Source organism: Thunnus maccoyii, chromosome 19 (genome assembly GCF_910596095.1).
Source record: "Thunnus maccoyii chromosome 19, fThuMac1.1, whole genome shotgun sequence".
Classification (NCBI taxonomy): Eukaryota; Metazoa; Chordata; class Actinopteri; order Scombriformes; family Scombridae; genus Thunnus; species Thunnus maccoyii.
Genome location: NC_056551.1, coordinates 29,327,796 through 29,351,238, shown reverse-complemented (window position 1 = coordinate 29,351,238; position 23,443 = coordinate 29,327,796). Strand labels below are relative to the sequence as shown.

The following is a 23,443-nucleotide window of genomic DNA, read 5'->3' as shown; positions in this document are numbered from 1 at the left end:
TCTGCATTGATATTAATGCTGCTAATATCCATATCAATCCAGACAGAAATGATCAGAACAATGTTCTTCCAGACACTATGTGTAGGATGTGAACGTTGAGTTTGGCTCCATCTGGTGGGAGGATGAAGAACGACTGTGTGTCAGACAGAATGTTTGTCAGCCTCCAGATGTTGGAAATATTGTTGAAATACCTTCACAGTGTTTGTCTGTCTCTCTTTGTATTTTAATATCAGGATGTTTGTCTGCCTGTTCAATTCATTTGATTTCCATGAAAGCTGCAATCAGCTGCTGTTGTTCTACTATCAGTCCACTAGATGGCCTCGTGATGCACATGTGGAGGAATTTACAGCTGTGTTTCATGTCAATTACAAGTCAGTTTAACTCTGAGTGGCAGCAGGTGACTAATAATTTATATAGAACAGAACAGACTGAAGATGCTGGAAAATGATTCTTTGTGCAAATATATTCCAAATCTTTACATTTGATTCTTTTCATGTAAAAACAGTTTTCAGTGTTTTCTGCTGTTTTTTCTTCTTGTAAGGATGGAAAACATTTATCAGTCTGGAGGTCTGAGACTGACCCATGGAGAACCTTCCTGAACCCAACATGCATCAATGAATGTTAAAAATAAAGAGTCCTGATGTGAAACAGAGCTGAGGATAATTAGACCTGATCCAGACTGTGTTGGACCTGAACAGACCCAAACAGAGAGAGAACATCCACCCTGACAGCAGCACGATGCTCCATTAATTCACTGAGTAATGTTTGAGATCTTTGTCAGTAAATATCACAGAGCAGAACAAGCTGCACACTCAGATGTCTGTGATCCGCTCAACACATTTCTCAACAGATCTTACTCTTCTTTTACACATTTTAAACTGAATATATTGTGACTGTCTCTCTCAGGAGTAAACACCTGTCCATGCATCCAACCGGATTCTTCTTTTGGATTGTTTCCATGGTTACGTATTCATTTTGCTCCATTGTTTGTTTGTAATACATTATTCTGGTGTATATATTCAGGGCTGTAGCCAGGATTTTAGAAATACCCACAATACAACAACACATATAATATCATTATTATTATTTTTAACTTTTTAAAAACAATCAAAACATCTTCATAGATTGGTCAACTGCTTCATTTACTCTTTAAACTCTTACTGTTGTTCTGACATCTTTCCTCTAACTGGCCAACGTCGACGTCTCTCACTGCTTCTGCCAATGTTAGTCTCCTCACTTTGCCAAAGCCTTTACCGAGGCCTGTGTGTATCTACATCTATATCTATATATATATATCTGATTGATGTTTGATGGATGTTTTTTGTGTGTAAACATTGTTCAGGAATGTTTCTAAAATGCACATATTTACCTGTTGAAATGTCATTTTCTGTATTTGCTGTGAAAGGGGAAAGTTAAGGGACATTTTGGGAAACTTTTAAATCTTTTGGGTATTTTTTTAATTTAGAAATTCTTTATATTTTCTTTATTGCTGAAAAATATATGAAGTATTTAAAACAAATGAATTTTTATAAATACAAACATATTGTTGCTTTTCTTGTTTATTTTGGGGCTGTTTTGGGTTTTAAGACAGATCAAAGTTTAATTTTCCTTGACAGTGGTTTGGAAAAGCAGTTAATATTTCTGAGCTTCTGTACGACTGTTGGACAGATTCAGTTTTGTCTTGTTGACTCAAATATTTGAATTCCTTTGATTATTTCCTGGGCAGAGAGAAAGTTCAGCTGCTTCAGACCAATAAAGTCTGAGTCTCCAGATGTGTTTAAAGTTTGAATTTCATGTTTCACACTTACTAAACGTTTTCTCTTCACTTTAATAACCGGGCCGTAACATATTACACATTATTACATAATAATCACAATATTCCTCCACAACAACGTGGAGCTGCAAGTATCACAACACAAACTGCAGAGATGCAGGACTCCGAGTCTTTATTACAGCAGGAAACACGTTTCTTCAACCTGCAGCAGCTGTTTCATAACAAACCAGCAGCTTACAAGTTATTCAATTATACATTATGATTCATGTGGAGTCGTGTTTCTGTCCAGCTGGACGCTTCACTACGACTGCTGAGAGGCGGGAAAGATTCCCATGTTTACAACTCGCCAGCGTTCATGTCACACAACAAATCAAGACGGCTGCACGATTACAAAGTTGGGGGAATGAGGCTCAAAAATACTGTTATTGACAATAATCCAGCATATCCAGTAAATATCAGAGCTTTCAGCTTTTCCACTTCATAATTACCACTTGAATGTTGACCTGAATTCTATTTACAAGTCAGAATCTCATAATTAGCATAATTCCAATATGATATGAACGCAGCATAAAAGCAGCCACACTCCAGCTGCTGAGCCTCAGCCTTCACCATTAGAGGTGTTCATTTAACCAGCCAATAGGAGGCCTGTTGTTCTGACCATCATTTGTCATGTGATCTCTAAATAAGTGAAGGAATCAGGTAACACAGTTACTATGAAACTACTAGAAGAACTACAACTAAACATTGTGAAGATCCCATTCCCATTATCCCATTACAGTTCAAGCCTTTCTAACACACTAACAACAGAAAACAACAACAACTGGACTCAGTTTATCATTTGATTCATTTTACAAACAAACTGTCAATCATGTGGAAACCATGTTTACATTTACAAGCAGTGAGAGATCATGTTGGTACTAAATACCATCAGCTGTGTGTGATCCTGTACAGACTGAACTATCTGGTCAGCAGTGAGAAAGTTTCTCTAACAGGAGGAGACTCTTCCTCCTACAGACCACACAGAGACACTGAGGAACCAAACCCGACCCCAAACCCAGCATACAGAGGCTGAGTGAATGTGGTGTTGAAGGTGTGGAGGTGGGTCGGTGTGTCAGAGGAGACTCTGTAGAAGGACAGAGTGCCAGCAGGACAGTCCACATACACTGCTACTCTGTTAGAGACAGAGGAGGAGGAGGAGGAGGAGGAGGAGGAGATGGATGTTTGTCTGTTATTGTGACAGACAGAGTAACGATCATCAGAGCAGTTCAGACTCCAGGACTGATCATTCCCTCCAAACAAACAGTCAACACTGTTTCCTTTCCTGCTGATTCCTCTGTAACTCACTGATATATCAACGTCTCCTCTCCACTCGACCTCCCAGTAACAGCGACCAGTCAGATCATTTCTACACAGCAGCTGACAGACATCAAATCTGTCTGGATGATCAGGATATGACTGAACCTCCTTCACACGTGTCACCTTCCTGTTGTTGTCAGACAGTTTGAGGATTCTGTTTCCTGTGTTTGGATCCAGTGTGAGTTGACAGAAATCTGATGGAGAGAACGAGACACAATACAGCTGCAGTTATTGATCTATCATCTGTTTGATGATGACATCATCTTCATCCTCAGTAGAATGTGAATGAGCTTTGTTTTGATGAATGAAATGAAAAACACACTTACACTTCCTCAGACCTGGTGTCAACCATCGGACTCCAGCAGGCTGCAGCCTGAAAGGAGGAGGGGGGTCAGAGCAGCACGTTCTCTTTCAGCATGCAAACATGGACATGACATCACTCTAGAAAAAGCAGCTCTGATCCTCATCACACTGAGCTGCTTTGCTGTTGCTAGGCAACACAACCGTCCATCACATCACATCGCACGACGACTATCGACAGCAGCTACATTCAGCCAATCAGAAACAGGCGTCTCAAAGTCAAATCATGTCAACAATGAGACTTTTTCTTGTCAGACTCAGCAGTTTGTATTGTGAACAGATGACAGGACTGTTTAAACTGATTCACACTGACATGGGGCGGCTGTGGCTCAGGAGGTAGAGCGGGTCGTCCACTAATTGGAAGATCGGCGGTTCGATTCCCGGCTCCTCCAGTCCACATGCCGATGTGTCCTTGGGCAAGATACTTAACCCCAAAATTGCTCCTGATGGCTGTGCCATCAGTGTATGAATGTGTGTGAATGCTTAGCTTCCTCTGATGGGCAGGTTGGGACCTTGCATGGTAGCCCCTGTACCCATTCAGCATATGAATGTGTGTGAATGGGTGAATGTGATTCGTAGTGTAAAAAGCGCTTTGAGTGGTTGGAAGACTAGAAAGGCGCTATACAAGTACAGTCCATTTACCATTTACATGAAAATGATAAACCGCCTGTTTCTGTTTGTCTTTCCTCAACAATCTTTGGACGACTGACAAGTTATTTCCTCTCACACAGGTGGAACATTCCTGCATGATGGTTACAGCTGACAATCAGCTGCAGTCTCAAGAGTTTGAGCTGATTTACTGTCCACCTGTCTGTCCTCACCTGAGAGTGTCCACCTGTCTGTCCTCACCTGAGAGCGTCCACCTGTCTGTCTGTACCTGAGTGTCCACCTGTCTGTCTGTACCTGAGAGTGTCCACCTGTCTGTCCGTACCTGAGAGCGTCCACCTGTCTGTCCTCACCTGAGAGCGTCCACCTGTCTGTCCGTACCTGAGAGCGTCCACCTGTCTGTCCTCACCTGAGAGTGTCTACCTGTCTGTCTGTACCTGAGTGTGTCCACCTGTCTGTCCTCACCTGAGAGTGTCCACCTGTCTGTCCGTACCTGAGAGCGTCCACCTGTCTGTCCACACCTGAGAGCGTCCACCTGTCTGTCTGTACCTGAGAGTGTCCACCTGTCTGTCCTCACCTGAGAGTGTCCACCTGTCTGTCCGTACCTGAGAGTGTCCACCTGTCTGTCCTCACCTGAGAGTGTCCACCTGTCTGTCCGTACCTGAGAGTGTCCACCTGTCTGTCCTCACCTGAGAGTGTCCACCTGTCTGTCCGTACCTGAGAGTGTCCACCTGTCTGTCCTCACCTGAGAGTGTCCAACTGTCTGTCCGTACCTGAGAGCGTCCACCTGTCTGTCCTCACCTGAGAGTGTCTACCTGTCTGTCTGTACCTGAGAGTGTCCACCTGTCTGTCCTCACCTGAGAGTGTCCACCTGTCTGTCCTCACCTGAGAGCGTCCACCTGTCTGTCCGTACCTGAGAGCGTCCACCTGTCTGTCCTCACCTGAGAGTGTCTACCTGTCTGTCTGTACCTGAGAGTGTCCACCTGTCTGTCCTCACCTGAGAGTGTCCACCTGTCTGTCCGTACCTGAGAGTGTCCACCTGTCTGTCCTCACCTGAGAGCGTCCACCTGTCTGTCTGTACCTGAGAGTGTCCACCTGTCTGTCTATACCTGAGAGTGTCCACCTGTCTGTCCGTACCTGAGAGTGTCCACCTGTCTGTCTTGATTCTCAATCAATTCTCCATCAATACATTGATAGATTAGGTTCTAGATTGATGTTTTTCTCAAAGAAAAAAAGTGACAGTGAATCAAATGTAAACATTTAGTATCAATATCAAGCTGAGTGAGATTTATGTTCCTTTAGTTCAGTCAACAGGAAACCAAAGCAGCTCTGAGACAAAGGATCAAATCAATACTTCATATAAAATAAAAATGATTGCAAAGATAAACTGCTGAGTGCAAAACTTCAAATAATAAAATCACGTAAACGACAGCTGCCTGCTACATTTAGCTGCAACGTGCAAACAAGAAAATGGATCAAATTGGTCAAACTGATCACTATAAGCAGGGTCTCATTTATAATCGTTGCGTAAAAAAGAAAGAGGCTGAAAGAGGCGACGCCACTTCCCACAAAGTTATGATCTATAAAAACAAACTTGTTGGGAGAATGTGTGCAGCTGTACGTAAACCCTGAGCAGGCGTACCAACATTTACAAGACGGGAAATCATCAACAGATGGTGAGGTGGTGAATTAAAGCCAGATGTATAATAATCCTCTCACACATTTAATCTCACTTCATATCAAACATTAATTATTGATCCACGTTATCATGAACATTCAAACCAGCAGTGTTATCTGTACTGGGGCTTGCAGTCAGCCGTAATTATTCCATAAACATCTTTCAATATGAAAAGATATAAAACAAGTCAGATCTTAAAGTCAACGTTTCATCAGCGCTGTCTCACCCGGAGCAGCAGCTGCTGAAATGAACGATGTCAGGATGTGGCAGGATTCTGCAAAGTCTGGCTTTCCTTTCTCTGATAGGAGCTCAGTGTGAATATACTGATTCATTTTCACCTCAGACACGTTAACTAACTGATGACATTATCATCATCCATTGTAGAAATCCAAGATGACATCAATAACTTAGACAAACGTAACTAAAACATATTTGCAGGACAGAGTGTTGATAGATGTTTAATGTTTGGTTATACTGTGCATATATCAGCAGGTATGAGTTTAGTTCCCGTGTAGTTTATGTGTGTTGTTAAGCGCAGAGACACTGGAGACACCGCGGTGGCTGCCACACACACTCACCGCCACATCTTCACCACCTGCACTCACTGTGTCAGTTAGAGAAACACCTGTATGTCAATATCAACCAATACAGTGTTTATTGCACTGTAGATATTGAGTGTGTGGTGTAAAAACGACTCATACTGGTTAACTGGGAGCTGGCCCGCTGCAGGGTAACACAGCAGGTCTTATCTGCTCAGTATTAAAAAGTCTAAACAAACTAATACTCCAGTATGACAGCTACATCACAGGCTCATAATCCTCCGTTTTATTCATTTCTACTGTAGTTTGTTTTCTTAATGATCTCAAAGCTTTTACTCTACTTGTGAAAAAGGCAATGTTAATGATTAACAGTATTGCAACAACCCGGCCTTTGTTATATGAAATTGACAGTAGAAGTTCACGTCTCTGCATTTCATTTCTGACTGCCATGAAGGTTTCCTCTTTCTCACTTCAAAACAAAAGTAGAAAAGTTATTTTTACCTTTTTAAAAACAATCAAAACATCTTCATAGATTGGTCAACTGCTTCATTTACTCTTCAAACTCTTACTGTTGTTCTGTCATCTTTCCTCTAACTGGCCAACGTCGACGTCTCTCACTGCTTCTGCCAATGTTAGTCTCCTCACTTTGCCAAAGCCTTTACCGAGGCCTGTGTGTATCTATATCTATATCTATATATATACATATATCTAGACGTATATATGAAGACATTTCTATAAAGAGCTTTCTTTCAGTACTTTGTTACAGTTTTCTACATTTGACTGACTGTCCACCAACATTTTCCATCATTTCAGACGCTGCTATTCTCCTCCTGCCCACCGGTTGTCCTTATTGTGTTCCTACTTTCTCTGTTCACCTGACCTTTGACCTGCCTGCAGACATGATCCTCATGACCTCATTATCCAGAGAGTTAATACTGTAGAGCTGCACAGCACCCTAGTCATTAGCCAGTGTGTATCACGTCCCTTTTGTTCTGCCTGAGTCGACACTAGTTATTTTATTGTCTTAACTTTTTATTGCTTTGTGAAGCACTTTGTAACATTTGTTTTAAAGTTCTATATAAAGAAATAACTACATTATTATTATTATTATTATTATTATTATTATTATTATTATTATTATTATTATTATCATCATTATTATTAACCCTTTACCTGTTGAACCTGTTGTTGTTATCTTACTTTTTATTTTTCTATCTTTTACTTTTTTCCTTGTTTTTCCTCCTTCTTTCTATCTCCTCTCTTCCATATTCCTGCGTTTCTCATATTCATATGCACAGCTTCCATCCTGTCTCTATTGTTCTTTATCTGTCGTTCTACTTTTCCCTTTTTATTTCCCTTTTCCTTTTAATTTCTTTTATTTTTCCCTCCAATTCTCTGCTTTTTCCTGTTTACTTGTCTGTTGCTATTATTTCTCACTGCCTTTCCTTCACTCTTTATGTTCTTCCTTCTTCTCTCCCTTTTTACATCTGCCACTAACAATTTAGGATTTATTATTTCCTTTCTACTCGAAAACACAGTGACAATACAGATTTAATGGATCAGGTTTGTTTACAGTGTATGCCATGTACCAGGCACAACCAAGTTCTTCTCAAACTAAATTTACACAATTTATTCCAGTTCCTGCAACGGCACATTGTTCCAGAGGATAAATTATTACTTTATACTTTTAAGTTGCAGTTTGAAATTAAGAAAAAAAAAAGTTACAACAAGTTGTTGTAAATATTGAAACCAAGATGTAGCCTGTTGTTATTGTCTAGGTGGAGTATTATTTCTGTTTCAATTACAAAGTAAATATACTTAAATAGTACAAGTTAAAAAAAGTAAAACATACTCAGAAAAACACACAAATATCTACCAAGTTTAATCTCAAACAATAATTTATTTCTCTGTTAAGAAATCTAAACATCTGTTGAGGGATATAAGTTATAACTGCTGTCGACCTACCTCTGAAGAATGTAGAATAAAGGTTTCACAAATCTGAAACTGTGTTTTAATGAGTCTCTGGAGTCTCCGTGTTAATCTAGTCCAGATCTGACAGGTCTAAATATAGTGATCTCTGATCTGGACCCGGTCTAATGTGGTCTAGACCTGGTCTAATGTGATCTGGACCTGGTCTAATGTGGTCTGGACCTGCTCTAATGTGATCTGGACTTGGTCTAATATGGTTTGACCTGGTCTAATGTGATCTGGACCTGGTCTGATGTGATCTGGACCTGGTCTAATGTGATCTAGACCTGGTCTAATGTGGTCTGGACCTGGTCTAATGTGGTTTGGAACTGGTCTAATGTGGTCTAGACCTGTTCTAATATGATCTGGAGTTGGTCTAATGTGGTCTGGACTTGGTCTAATGTGATCTGGACCTGGTCTAATGTGATCTGGACCTGGTCTAATGTGATCTAGACCTGGTCTAATGTGGTCTGGAACTGGTCTAATGTGGTCTGGACCTGGTCTAATATGATCTGGAGTTGGTCTAATGTGGTCTGGACCTGGTCTAATGTGATCTGGACCTGGTCTAATGTGATCTAGACCTGGTCTAATGTGGTCTTGACCTGGTCTGATGTGATCTGGACTTGGTCTAATGTGATCTGGACCTGGTCTAATGTGATCTAGACCTGGTCTAATGTAGCCTGGACCTGGTCTAATGTGGTCTGGACCTGGTGTAGTGTGAACTGGACCTGGTCTAATGTGGTCTGACCTGGTCTAATGTGGTCTGGACCTGGTCTGATGTGATCTGGGCCTGGTCTAATGTGGTCTGGACCTGGTCTAATGTGGTCCGGGCCTGGTCTAATGTGGTCTGGACCTGGTCTAATATGATCTGGAGTTGGTCTAATGTGGTCTGGACCTGGTCTGATGTGGTCTGGACCTGGTCTGATGTGATCTAGACCTGGTCTGATGTGATCTGGACCTGGTCTAATGTGGTCTGGAACTGGTCTAATGTGATCTGGACCTGGTCTAATGTGATCTAGACCTGGTCTAATGTGGTCTGGACCTGGTGTAGTGTGGTCTGGACCTGGTGTAGTGTGATCTGGACCTGGTATAATGTGGTCTGGACCTGGTCTAATGTGGTCTGGACCTGGTCTAATGTGGTCTGGATGGAAACAAGCAGTGAAATCGTCCTTTATTAGTTTTCACAAATATAATAAAGGGATTGAGATCATTAAGAAAACGAACTACAGTGGAAATGAATAAAACAGAGGATTATGAGCCTGTGATGTAGCTGTCATACTGGAGTATTAGTTTGTTTAGACTTTTTAATGCTGAGCAGATAAGACCTCAGCAAACAGGCAGAAATAACAATAAGACTGAAAAATCAGTTTACCGTCATTATGGAGAGAGATTTGTTTCATGATTTGAGGAAAGATGACAGAACAACAGTAAGAGTTTGAAGAGTAAATGAAGCAGTTGACCAATCTATGAAGATGTTTTGATTGTTTTTAAAAAGGTAAAAATAACTTTTCTACTTTTGTTTTGAAGTGAGAAAGAGGAAACCTTCATGGCAGTCAGAAATGAAATGCAGAGACGTGAACTTCTACTGTCAATTTCATATAACAAAGGCCGGGTTGTTGCAATACTGTTAATCATTAACATTGCCTTTTTCACAAGTAGAGTAAAAGCTTTGAGATCATTAAGAAAACAAACTACAGTAGAAATGAATAAAACGGAGGATTATGAGCCTGTGATGTAGCTGTCATACTGGAGTATTAGTTTGTTTAGACTTTTTAATGCTGAGCAGATAAGACCTCAGCAAACAGGCAGAAATAACAATAAGACTGAAAAATCAGTTTACCGTCATTATGGAGAGAGATTTGTTTCATGATTTGTGTGAACAGATCAACAATCTGTGTGTAAATGTGTAATCTGTAAATATAAACACTTTCCACAAATACATAAACAGATTTGTAAACTCACAAAAATATTTTGCAAATATAAGACAGATCTGCAAATACACAAACAAACTCCACAAATAAAACAATATCTGTGAATACATTTAATTATGTATAATGTCTGTCTATACATGAGAGTGTCCACCTGTCTGTCTGTACCTAAGAGTGTCCACCTGTCTGTCCGTACCTGAGAGTGTCCACCTGTCTGTCTGTACCTAAGAGTGTCCACCTGTCTGTGCGTACCTGAGAGTGTCCACCTGTCTGTCCTCACCTGAGAGTGTCCACCTGTCTGTCTATACCTGAGAGTGTCCACCTGTCTGTCCTCACCTGAGAGTTTCTACCTGTCTGTCTATACATGAGAGTGTCCACCCGTCTGTCCATACCTGAGAGTGTCCACCTGTCTGTCTGTACCTAAGAGTGTCCACCTGTCTGTCCGTACCTGAGAGTGTCCACCTGTCTGTCCTCACCTGAGAGTGTCCACCTGTCTGTCTATACCTGAGAGTGTCCACCTGTCTGTCTATAAATGAGAGTGTCCACCTGTCTGTCTATAAATGAGAGTGTCCACCTGTCTGTCTATACATGAGAGTGTCCACCCGTCTGTCCATACCTGGGAGTGTCCACCTGTCTGTCCGTACCTGAGAGTGTCCACCTGTCTGTCTATACATGAGAGTGTCCACCTGTCTGTCCATACCTGAGAGTGTCCAGTCTCCAGTGTGGATCCTTCAGTCCAGCAGACAGTAGCTTCTCTCCTGAGGCTCCTGGATGATTGTAGCTCAGGTCAAGCTCTCTCAGATGGGAGGGGTTGGAGCTCAGAGCTGAGGCCAGAGAAGCACAGCCTTCCTCTGTGATCAGACATCCTGACAGTCTGCAGACACAAAACAACACAACTTAACACCTCCAGTCACTACTTAACAATTCAAATGGTCCACAGCTGTAAGGCTCTTATTATGAAGTAGCTACAGTCTCCTGTAACCTTAGTAAACATGATGTTGGCAACTGCTAACTAGGGATATGGCGAGAGCCCAGTATTTGTATTTGTATCTGTATTTGTTGAGGCAGCAAAATTATTTGTATTTGTATTTGAATAAAAGTGGAAAGAGGCTTAAAAATCCTGTTTTTGTTTTTGTTTTTATTACACTTTTAATTTTAGAAAATTAAAGTGTTACAATAAGTATTTGTGAATCAACTAGTATGGTTTTTCACTTTCTTTCTTCCCGAAAACAAATACTTTTTGAAATATCTGTATGAAAAAAACATTTGTAAAAAACCCACTATTTGTGCTTTGCCAAATAATGTATTTGTATTTGGGCACACCCCTACTGCTAAGTCTTCACTGCATAAGAACAGGTCTAAATAAAAGAATAGAAAAAGAAGAAACAGCCACAATGAGCTGATTAGATGAAGGGCTGCAGGTGACAGACTGACTACAGTTTGTAAGAACATCAAACATCCAACATGTCACAGAGATAAATGACTCCGTCTCAGATGCTCACAGTCGAATACAGAACAGGAATCCCAACTAATGTGGTATATACGGTCTGAACGTTGTGGAAATTAAAGTAAAAACTAACAGTAAGGAAACATTTCTGACTCCCTCACTCAGTTTCAGTAACATCCAGAGTTTTAAGGTTGTTTGAAACAAAACAAGAATTAAATGATGGATAACCACAGCTGGGGTGAACTGTCATACACCATGGTGAGTAAAAATTATGATCATCCCAGCACAGATACTGCTCTGAAATTACAAGAAATTATAACTGTTATCAAAAACTGTTCACTGGCTAACTGTATGTATTTTACTTTGGGCCAGTTACACAGTTCTTCATTCAGTTTATGAATCTTAAAACTCCTCTCTGGTATTTCAGGTTCCAACAGCAGAGACAGAACAAAACTAATGAAAATATGTTTAGAGAAAGTTATTCACAGGGTCTAAACACACAACTGGTCTGAAGATAATTTGAGTAGAGAAAATGTCCAGGTGTCTACTCATATAAATCACAGTTTAAATGGTGATCAGTTGAACAGGTTGATGAATCCTGACCTGAGAGTTTTCAGTGTACAGTGTGGACTCTCCAGTCCAACAGTCAGCAGTTTCAGTCCTAATTGCTGCAGGTCGTTGTTACTCATGTCAAGCTCTCTCAGACTAGAGGACTGGGAGCTGAGAACTGAGGACAGGGCTGCACAGCTTCTCTCTGAGAGGTTACAGCCATTCAGTCTGTAGAATACATTTGGAAAAAATATTTAATAAATCATCATCAGAAAAAAATCTGTCTGAATATCTTTGCAATAAATCAATCAATAAATCAATAAATTACTATTTGTGCACTTACAGAGCTTTGTTGGAGGCTTTGACCACTGGCAGCAGCCTCAGAAGAACCTCCTCTGAAGCAGAGTATTTCTTCAGGTCAAACATGTTCAGATCTTTTTCTGATGACAGTAAGGTGAAGGCAAGAGCTGACCACTGAGCAGGAGACAGTTTATCTGTGGAGAGGCTTCCTGATCTCAGGTACCGTTGGATCTCCTCCACCAGAGAACAATCATTCAGTTCATTCAGACAGTGGAACAGATTGATGCTTCTCTCAGCAGACAGGTTCTCACTGATCTTTTTCTTGATGTACTCAACTGTTTCCTGATTGGTCTGTGAGCTACTTCCTCTCTGTGTCAGAAGACCTCGTAGGAGAGTCTGATTGGTCTGCAGTGAAAGACCCAGGAGGAAGCGGAGGAACAAGTCCAGGTGTCCATTTGGACTCTTTAAGGCCTCGTCCACAGCACTCTGGTAGAGATGTTTCTCTGCAGATTTGTCTTCTCTTGTTTCAGACTTCTGGGATGTTGTTTGTTCCTCTGCCAGCAGATTGACTCCAGAGTTGATGATTGTCAGATGGACATGAAGAGCAGCCAGAAACTCCTGAACACTCAGATGGACGAAGCAGAACACCTTGTCCTGGTACAGCCCTCTCTCCTCTTTAAAGATCTGTGTGAACACTCCTGAGTACACTGAGGCTGCTCTGATATTGATGCCACACTCTGTCAGGTCTGATTCATAGAAGATCAGGTTGCCTTTCTGCAGCTGCTCAAAAGCCAGTTTTCCCAGAGACACAATCATCTTCCTGCTCTCTGCATTCCAGTGTGGATCTGTCTCAGCTCCCCCATCATACTTGAAGTTCTTCAGTTTGGACTGAACCACCAGGAAGTGGATGTACATCTCAGTCAGGGTCTTGGGCAGCTGTCTTCTCTTTATGCTTTTCAACACATCCTCCAGAACTGTAGCAGTGATCCAGCAGAAGACTGGCATGTGGCACATGATGTGGATGCTTCTTGATGTCTTGATGTGGGAGATGATTGTGCTGGCCTGCTTCTCATCTCTGAATCTCTTCCTGAAGTACTCCTCCTTCTGTGGGTCAGTGAACCCTCTGACCTCTGTCACCATGCTGACACACTCAGGAGGGATCTGATTGGCTGCTGCAGGTCGTGTGGTTATCCAGAGGCGAGCAGAGGGAAGCAGTTTCCCCCTGATGAGGTTTGTCAGCAGCAAATCCACTGAGGTGGACTCTGTAACATCAGTCAGGATCTTATTGTTGTGGAAGTCCAGAGGAAGTCGACACTCATCCAGACCGTCAAAGATGAACACAACCTGGAACTCTTCAAACCTGCAGATTCCTGCTTCTTTGGTTTCAGTAAAGAAGTGATGAACAAGTTCCACCAAGCTGTACTTTTTCTCTTTCAGCACATTCAGCTCTCTGAAAGTGAATGGAAATGTGAACTGTGTGTCCTGGTTGGCTTTGTCTTCAGCCCAGTCCAGAGTGAACTTCTGTGTTAAGACTGTTTTCCCAATGCCGGCCACTCCCTTTGTCATCACTGTTCTGATTGGTTCATCTTTTCCAGGTGAGGCTTTAAAGATGTCTTCTTGTCTGATTGTTGTTTCTGGTCTGTCTGGTTTCCTGGATGCTGTTTCAATCTGTCTGACCTCATGTTCATCATTGACCTCTGCAGTCCCTCCCTCTGTGATGTAGAGCTCTGTGTAGATCTGATTCAGAAGGGTTGGGTTTCCTGCTTTAGCAATCCCCTCAAACACACACTGGAACCTCTTCTTCAGGTTAGACTTGAGTTTACGTTGACACCTGCCAGCAGGAGTCCCTGAATGAACACACAAGAAATAAGATCAATGAATGAAGTATGAAGCAAATATTTCAGTGTTTCATTTCCCCAAAGACTTCAGAAGATCTTTAGTTAAGACCACCTTCAAACATTTCTCCATAGTGGGCTCCAGGGAGCTTGTTGATGCTATGAGCCAAATAAAATCATCCATATCTCCCCTTGAATCTCTTCCTGCAACCTTTTTAAATCTGTTTTTTGCCACCTAGCAGATGATATACTTACCATTGTTAACTGTTCGCTCCAGACTGAATGTTTCTTCATTCATTAAAGACCTCTGTTATTAGACCTATTACAACACAAAAATCTTGACCCTGCTATTTTAAGCAACTATTGACCCATTTTAAACATTAGTAACATAATCGAGAAGGTTGTTTATCTTCTGGCTTCCAGCATCTTCACAGCACTGAAACAGCTCTCTTCAAGATTATTATTGACTCTTATCACTGATGCAAAACATCTTTTTGTGCTGGTTAAGCTTGATCTGAGCTCCGCTTTCAATACTGTCGACCTTAACATTTTATTAAAAGACTCGAGAGCTAGGTTGGCCTGTCCGACACTCTACCACAATGGTTCAAATCTGTCACTGGACTGTCACAGTTTCTCTGGGTAAATTCAGCTCTAACAGATTTGACATGCTGTATGGAGTCCACTTGGCTCTGTCATCAGAAAACACAAGATCAGTTATCATAGTTATGCAGATGATACCCAACTGTACATCTCACTGTCTCTGGATAACATTAACCTATTAGATTTACTGATCAACTGCTGGAAAGATATTGATCTCTGAATGTCAAAAAGCTTCCTGCAGCCGAACAGATACAAACATAAATCAGTGTTTGGTGTGAAAGCACAGAGGCAGCAGGTCCGCACCTACTTGGAGTCCAAGTCATTTACCATCACTGACCAAATCAACAACCTCAGAGTTATTATTGATGCTGATCTAAATCTCGACTCACACATTAGTAAAATCACCAAAACATATTTCCACCATCTCAGAAATATCCTGAGAATCTGTGGTTTTATCTTTCAGGCAGATTCAGAGACTCTTGTCCATGTCTTTGTCACCAGCAGACTAGATTACTGTAACGTCTGTTTTACTGCTCGTCCTGCTGAATCCCTTCAACACCTCCAGTTTATCCAAAATGCAGCCGTCTGTATCTTGACTAGAACCAAAGAGCTGCTTCACTGGCTACCTGACCATTATAGAACTGGTCTATAAAGCACTAAATGGCCCCTGAATATATAAAGTATCTGACATGCTTCCATTTTATCAGCCAGGCAGAGCTCTCAGGTAACCAGGACAGTCTTCTTCTTTCCCAGAGTTCATTCCATCAGGTGACAGATTATTTATTGCTGACGATCCTGAAGTATGAAACAGTCTGCAGATGATTTGTGGTTTGTTTTGTTTAGCTTTTAACTAGACTGTATGTGTGTGAACGTGTGTGTGTGTAATGTCTGCCTGTATCTAACCTCATTTTTACTGTTTTACTGTTTTATCACTCTGTAAAACACTTTCAATTGTTCCTACAGTGATCATGTGCTCTACAATTAAATTGACTGGACTAAAAGAATGAGTATATAAACATATTTCCCTCCATCTCCTGAGACGTCAGTAAATGTCTCATTTATCCATCATGTTAAATCTTTATGTAAATCCTCTTACCGCTCTGCAGACGGTCAGCCAGCTCCTCCTGCTTCATTCTCCTCAGGAAGTGCAGTGTGATCTTCAGAAATGCGTCTCTGCTGCTCCTCCTCTGCTCTTCCTCCTTACTGTCCAACACCTCCTCATCCTCCCTCTGACTCTCTAAGCATTCTGGGTAATTTGGACTCAGAACCTTCTGCATCTTCTTCAGCTCGTTCTTCACAAAAGTGACGATGTTCTCCTCCAGCAGCTGGAACAGAATACTATATGAATGACACAATCAAACTGAAAACATGAAGCAAACATCAGATCCATGTTGGACAGACTGACAATCCACTGGTCTACAAAGTGCAGCCTGGAGATGATTGTGAACAGAATAGATGTAAAAGTAGTTGTTGTACATTTACAAACCATAAATATGGAGTCCAGGTGTGTTTGATGCTGCTGGGCAGACTGATCACTGGGAACCTCTGAGCTCTCCTGGTACACTCTGTGGAGGAATCATGAAGAATGAGCTCACATTGGGCTCTATTTTCCTGAAACAGGGCGCAGATCCAGATCCAGATCCAGATCCAGGTCTTAATTCCTGGCGTGTGGCGTGTGACCAAAACATTTTTACAATTTCTCCGACCATCAGCACTGGCTCACTCTGAGCTCAGCCAGGTGTAACATGGAGGAGAGACTGAATACATGAATAGTGGAGGAATGCAGTATATGCAGGTGGAGTCAGGTGGGCTTCAATAATGACCAATCACATGAGCTCCTCTCATCACCTTTAAACACAGCAGCAGGTGAAACGGTGAGAGAGGCTGAGTGAGAGAGAAGAGTTCACCTCTGTGAAGCAGCTGAAGCTCCAAAATACACCTTCAGGACTCCTCAAATATTAATATACATCAGTCCAAACATGCTGACAGTGGTAGAATGAAAATAAAGCTGATGTGTTCTCATGTGCTGCAGCTGCTGGAAAACCGGTGCAAACAATTCATACAGAATAATTAATACATTTAAACTCCACAGTTCTTATCCTCATCTGCATATTTGAAAGTCCTCATATATGCTTTCAATATCTATAAATAAACATCCAACACTGGGTTTGGAAATTAGCTGGTTAGTGTTTGAAAAGTGCACAAGTTCTATCAGTTTGTCCAAATATATAAATGATGAATGAAGGTGTCCACGCTGTGTAAAGTAAGCAGGACTGTGTTTAAACCTGTTTTAAAATGTTTTCACCAACATGTTTTATTTGTTCACAGCATATAAGATGTTGATGTAGGTCTACTCTGTTTGTTTGGCTATTTTACACACTGATTATATGGACACACGTCCACACACAGAACTGATTACTGCTAATATTTACTTTACTGTAAGTGGTAAAACTGAAAGCTCACTGTAATGATCCTCCTGGCATGACAGAAGAAATATTTTGATTCTCTAAACTGAACTTTTATTTAATAAAAATGTTTGGACAGATCTGATGGAGCTCAGGACGCATCCTGAGGACCGCCGCGGTACTTTAAACGATTTATTGTTAAACTCGGAATCTGTGAGCAACAGTTTTCCAGTCTGATGTTTAGAAAATGCAGAACATTAACCACCGTAGATCCTGATCGATCCTGTCGCCTCGTCAGAAGATTTTTGTGCACAGACGCACAAAAAGAAGACTTGCTCCTCAGGAAAACTGCATAAAGACTGTTTGGACCAGCTGGCCCTGAGCCTGTGAAAAATAGAGCCCATTATGTCTCCACACAGAGACGATCACAAGCTGAAGGTCCTTCAAGTGATGTTTGGATGTGAACAGAGACCCAGATGAGCCCTGCAGTGGTAAAGCTTTACTAGTCCTAGAGAAGCCCCTGAGAGCCCTGAACCTCCAACATGCCAGAAGCTCCGGCCCCAAGCAGAGCAGTAGAATAAGTCTGGGTTCAGTTCAGCCAGCGAGTGCAAGACGTGCTGCAGTTTGAGGACGACGCATCAAAGATCCTCCAGGTTGTAGTCAAAGCGGTGGACAGACAGCTTAAGTTATTGTAAGCTTTGCTAACACTGATTACAGCAACATAAAGCAACTCTACTGTCACTGATCACTGTTCATGACATTCAACTGTAATCGATCTGCATTAATGATCAACTGTTGTGTTAATATACCAATCATTTTAATTGATTTAACTAAGACTACTAAGGTTTCTAATATACTTTACATTACTGAGGTTTATTATCTGTTCTGCTGTTTAAAAGTGCAACAATTAAAAGTTAATTTATAATCAATGACCTCAGTTAAAGTGGTGCTGTTCCCAGTGTCTGTTCTGTTATTGATCATCATGTGAAGTGAATCAGTTGATCACGTGACCCCAAACTGTATCTTTATTTATTGATCTGTCACTGTGGATTATAGAAATGTAAAAAAAGCTGTTTGGTTTAACTGATTTTGTTCCTTCATGTATGTTAATGAGGTGGACAAAATATTAGGAACACTAATCAATATAATACAGTCCAGTTCACCAGCAGCACTGCGAGCTCAATAATAAACATAAAGTAGAATTGATCATAAAGTTGTTGCATTAGGTTGAACTGGTGTTCCTAATAAAGTGACCAGTGAATCTACATAAAATGAAACTTATGTCCATAAACCTGTTGCCCTGGTGCATGCTGGGAAGCTTTCCCACACACCTCCTGGACGCTACAGTATCTGAACCTCATTATGTCCTTCGTCTTTATTTTTCTGCTTTGCAGCTTTAGTCCATAAACAGTAACTCTACATTAAAGCTCCTTTCAGAGGGAGGTGTTGACCATATGTGGCAATCTGGGGGCTCGTCTGTATGTAAATTAGTCTGAACGAGTACGTTTGATCAGCTCACATGTTCTTGTTGGTTTGAACTGGATCACAGGCTTTGATAAGTGAAGCCCCAGAAACAGTGTGTTCAACAGTCACAACATACATTCAGACATGAATCACAGACGTTTGACTGACAGCTTACTTCTGACCAGCAGGACGTCGTCCTTTAAAGTCAATAATAAGATCCTTTGAGTCGTCGCTCCTGAAGGACACACAGCTGGATGGAGGTCCAGGAGATTCTGGTCTCTGATGGATCCTGATCCAAAAACAGCAATGATACATTTATTAAAGGTCACATATTCAGTTACATTTCCTGTGATTAACATACTGCACAATTTATAGTTTTAATATTGACAACAACATACTTTTTATCAGATAAAGGATCTTGTTTGAAAGTAATGCTAGCATGCTTTGACCAGTCGCTCCTGAAGGACAAACAACTGGGTCCAGGTCCAGGTCCAGGTTCAGGTCCAGGTTCAGGTCCAGGTTCAGATCCGAGTCCTGGTCCGGGTCTGAGTCCAGGTCCAGGTTCAGGTCTGGGTCCAGGTTCAGGTCTGTGCTGCTTCTTTGTTCTTCAACACAACACACACAGAGCTTTGAGTGTGAATAATGATGGTGGAGAACAGTGATGGACAGTTAGAGATCCTCATCTCACCTCTGAGCTTTGGTCTGGCTGTCATGTTTCCTTCGCCTTTTAGAGGGAGGGACTCCCTCCTCTCTGTCCTCACACTGATCCATAGCAGAGAAACACCTTCACACAAACACAACAACACATTATTTCTCTTCATTCCTCTCAGTCACATGACAAACACACACAGCTGTTTCTAATATCCTCCACCCTTCATACAACCAACATGTGATCTAATAATCCATCTAAATATAATGACACTAAGTATTTGTGCTAATCAATACTTTGTGTTTTCCAGGTGACGGTCAGAGTACGAGAGACCTGCCAAAGAAGCTTTGCTGATGGGAGTCAGACTGTTAAACAATGAGAAAGATTTGATATGAGGCTCTTATTCAGCTTATTGAAGGAAACTTATAGATTAAAAATACTTTTTTACAGTCACACAGAGAAAGTTGGATCATTTTTCAGCCCTGAGTAGTGTCTGCAGGCTTCCTTTCAGGCTGCAGCCCCAACAACCTCCAGTAATAAGGAGGGCAGCCTGTATGGAGCCTGACAGGCCAAACTCAGGGCAGAACATTGTGCAAAGCCTCGCTGAGCTTCTTGCTGTGAGTGAACTGTAATAACTGAAGGAGACTCAGATGAGCCTTTCGCTGGTTGCAGTCAGAGGACAGTTTAGAGAGACGTTGGTGAGAACATCAACCTGTTTTCTGTACAGAAAAGCCTTTAAGTTAATAATTCTATCGTAAGATCTCAACACACATCAGAAGGTTTAAACAGTTGATGAAGTTACCGCTGTCTCCCAGTCTGGAGACACAGGTATGGATGCTGCTGCTGTGTGACAGCCACAGCTGTTCATTAAAGTCAGAGGAAAGGAGCTACATCACACATCTATCAGCGTCACACAGAGTCTGAAAGCTCCGGACAGATTTAACCCCTTCCTCCACCACTGCCACACCCAGTCTCTATGTTGCAGATTAAGACATTTTTACCTGTTTTTAGTACTTGTTATGGACTGTAACTCTGTTTTTACTCAGCATGTGACCCACATGTTCTCTGTGTTTCTCCTTGTAAATAACAAATAAAGTTATTTGAACTTGAAGCTGTCACTAATACAGACAGAGCAGCTTGTTGTTTTTCTCCACAAAGAAGACAAATGTTGGAAGTTATTGATCTGTGAACACTGACTCAGTACTGTCAGCTGTTATTGGACACTTTGAACAGTGACACTAAAATGAAGGAAAACTTCCACCGTGTTGATTTGTGTTGACTGTTAGTAGAGTTCTGAACTACAGATTTCTGCTGTTTCTACTGGAACTAAACTAACAAGATGAACAAAGAGTCATTCAAGAGTCAAACAGGGAAAACTGTCACAATACAAACACAATAAAGTCACAATAAATACCTTTAGACGGAGAAAAGAAGCTGCGACACGACGACAACAGAAAGAGGAAGTAAACTCCAACAGGAAATAACCAGAAAGAGAGAGACAGAGAGGAAGTGGCGTCTTTGGTGGTTCAAACACTTTTTCTAGAAGTCAATTGTATCGCAAACTTAATTAATTTCATATTTCCTCAACATTTAATATACTAATAAACAAATTATAATGTAACACAACACATTAATAATAAAGAGCATTAACATTATTAAAAAAAACAGACGACAGAAGTTAATTCTACATAATAATAATAATAATAATAATAATAATAATAATAATAATAATAATAATAATAATAATAATAATGTTGTTGTTAGTGGTAGCAGCACCATATTCCATAAAACAATGGTGTTTTCATCTTTTTACCTTCAGCGTTCACATGTCACATTATGACTGTAAACTCTCTCTCTCTTCACTTTCTAGGTAATATTTTTAACAGAAGTTTCTATCACATTATTACCACTTATGTTCAATATATTTATTTATCTCTCATATAACCTACAATAACGCACTTGTTTATATTTTTATTTCATCTCTTATCTTTCTCTTCTTTCTCCTTTTTGCAGTTGTTAATATATTCTGAACAGTATTTTTTGTTCAGTGTTGCGTCCTGCTTCATTGCTGCATGTGACAACAGGACTGACAGTTGTAATATTGTTATTAATATAATTATTATTGCTATTATTAATAAATACTAGAGAGTTAAAATGCAGAACTATGACAATGCACATTTTATTATATGTTATTGTGTCTTTCTAAATATCTCTGGCTGTATACTGTTATCTTATATTTGCTCAGACGTCCAGTAAAGCCTGTTAATGTTAACATGCTGTTTCTACTGTAAACTCTCTTCTGCTTATGTTGTATCTGTATATAGTTTTAATTACATGTTAATGTATGGCGTCGCTCTTCATTTTTAATTTGTTTTATCCTTTTTAAATCTATATCTGTTCGGTCTCCTGTGCTGCTACGACGCCTCATTTCCCCCTTTGGATAAACAAAGTCTATTTATTTACTTGTTGTTTGTTTCATTGTCTCAGGACTGAGAGATTATAACAATAAACTACCATTATTATTATTATTATTATTATTATTATTATTATTATTATTATTATTATTATTATTATTATTCATGTTGTTGCTGTAAAGGTTTAGATTTACAGTTTAATCTGTGTTCCCACTTCATACCAGTTAGCGGCGCTAATGCGGAATTTCGTTGTCTGCAAACCGTCTTTAGTTGCCAAGCAGAAGAAGAAGAAGAAGAAGAAGAAGAAGAAGAAGAAGAAGAAGAAGAAGAGGGAGCCAATAGCAGCGGAGCAGGAAGTGACAGTCAGCTGTTTGGAGGAAAAGCGTCACTTCAGTTCAAAGTTTCTTCAAATGTCAGAAATCTGCCAACTTATTCATGACTGCTCACGTGAGTTACACATTATACTATACTAAATACTACATAATACTACACAATACTACATTATACTACACAATACTACACAACATTATAGACGATGCTTCAGTGTAGAGACTCTTGTGTTCGCGGTGTTTTCAGCCGTCACACTCTGTTCATATTTCTGCTTATTTTAACTAGAAGTGTGTTTGTGTGTTTATTGATTAGTCGTGTCGATGCCGAATTGAAGGATGACGAGGTTTTTATAAGATAAACTAACTGAACTAGTGTTGTTTGCGCTGTGACGTCGTTACGATATGAAACGTTTAAATGTGGAGCTTTCAGACGGAGATCTGCAGGAGCTGAGATCAGTAAATCTCCGCTGATCTGTCGGACGTTTCCTTCAACAAGACATCAGAGACACGAGACATCACCTGGTCAGGTGGTTAAAAAAAAAAACACCCCGCGCGCGCCTGTGATTAGCCCCGCCCACCAGAACTCACCTGTTCATTATTGAGTACTTCAATTCATTACTTGTTAAAATGTGCCGCAAACCGCTGTATGAAGTTACATGTAGAGCTGCAACTGATGATTATTTTCATTATCGATTAATCTGTCAGTTATTTTCTTGATTGATGGATTAGTTGTTTAGTTGACGGTGTGCAGTGGTGAGTACTGGTGCCTCACACGGAGGGCTCTGGGTTCGACCCCCCCCCCCTGTAGGTGTGATTGGTTGTCTGTCAGCTCTGTGATTGGCTGCTCACCTGTCCAGGTGTGCTCCTGAGACTGGCTCCGGCTCCTCCGAGACCCCCAGAGGAGAAGCAGTAAAGATATGGACTGAATCCTGAAGTCAAAGATCATAAAGACCAAAGAAACCAGAAAACATTCACATTTAAGAAGCTGAATCAGAGAATCTGGACTTTTTTCTTTTTTTTTTTTAATGACTCCAAACAATAGTTGGTGATTAATTTAGTGTTTGCAGCTAATCAATTAATGGACTAATGATTGCTGCTCTAGTTATATGATGATGTATTTAATAACTGGTGAAGTTGTGAAGTGGACAAAATATCAGAAACACCTTTTTTATATAAATCAGTTCTTTACAACAAGATTCTCAGAACCATCTGACAGCAGGGCTGCAGTCCAACAATCATAAT

The 23,443-nt window shown here is 40.7% G+C and overlaps 3 protein-coding genes across 3 annotated transcripts in view; 2 read left to right on the top strand and 1 right to left on the bottom strand.

Annotated features, from left to right (window-relative positions):
- Nucleotides 1-23,443, top strand: part of LOC121886186 (NACHT, LRR and PYD domains-containing protein 12-like) — a 281,314-nt gene that overhangs the window by 137,123 nt on the left and 120,748 nt on the right. The window lies entirely within an intron of this gene.
- Nucleotides 1,495-16,088, bottom strand: LOC121885437 (NLR family CARD domain-containing protein 3-like). The gene is made up of 6 exons (XM_042394911.1): nt 16,018-16,088; nt 12,549-14,327; nt 12,260-12,433; nt 10,910-11,083; nt 3,457-3,503; nt 1,495-3,324 (listed from the first exon to the last, which is right to left on the bottom strand). Exons 1-6 carry the CDS (start codon nt 16,071-16,073, stop codon nt 2,783-2,785), a joined length of 2,772 nt encoding a protein of 923 aa, XP_042250845.1. The 5' UTR covers nt 16,074-16,088; the 3' UTR covers nt 1,495-2,782.
- Nucleotides 22,209-23,443, top strand: part of LOC121885462 (molybdopterin synthase catalytic subunit-like) — a 7,383-nt gene continuing 6,148 nt past the window's right edge. Inside the window, exon 1 of the mRNA XM_042394953.1 lies at nt 22,209-22,319. Within this exon, the coding sequence (XP_042250887.1) occupies nt 22,308-22,319 (12 nt within the window). The 5' untranslated portion in view covers nt 22,209-22,307. The remainder of the gene's footprint in view (nt 22,320-23,443) is intronic.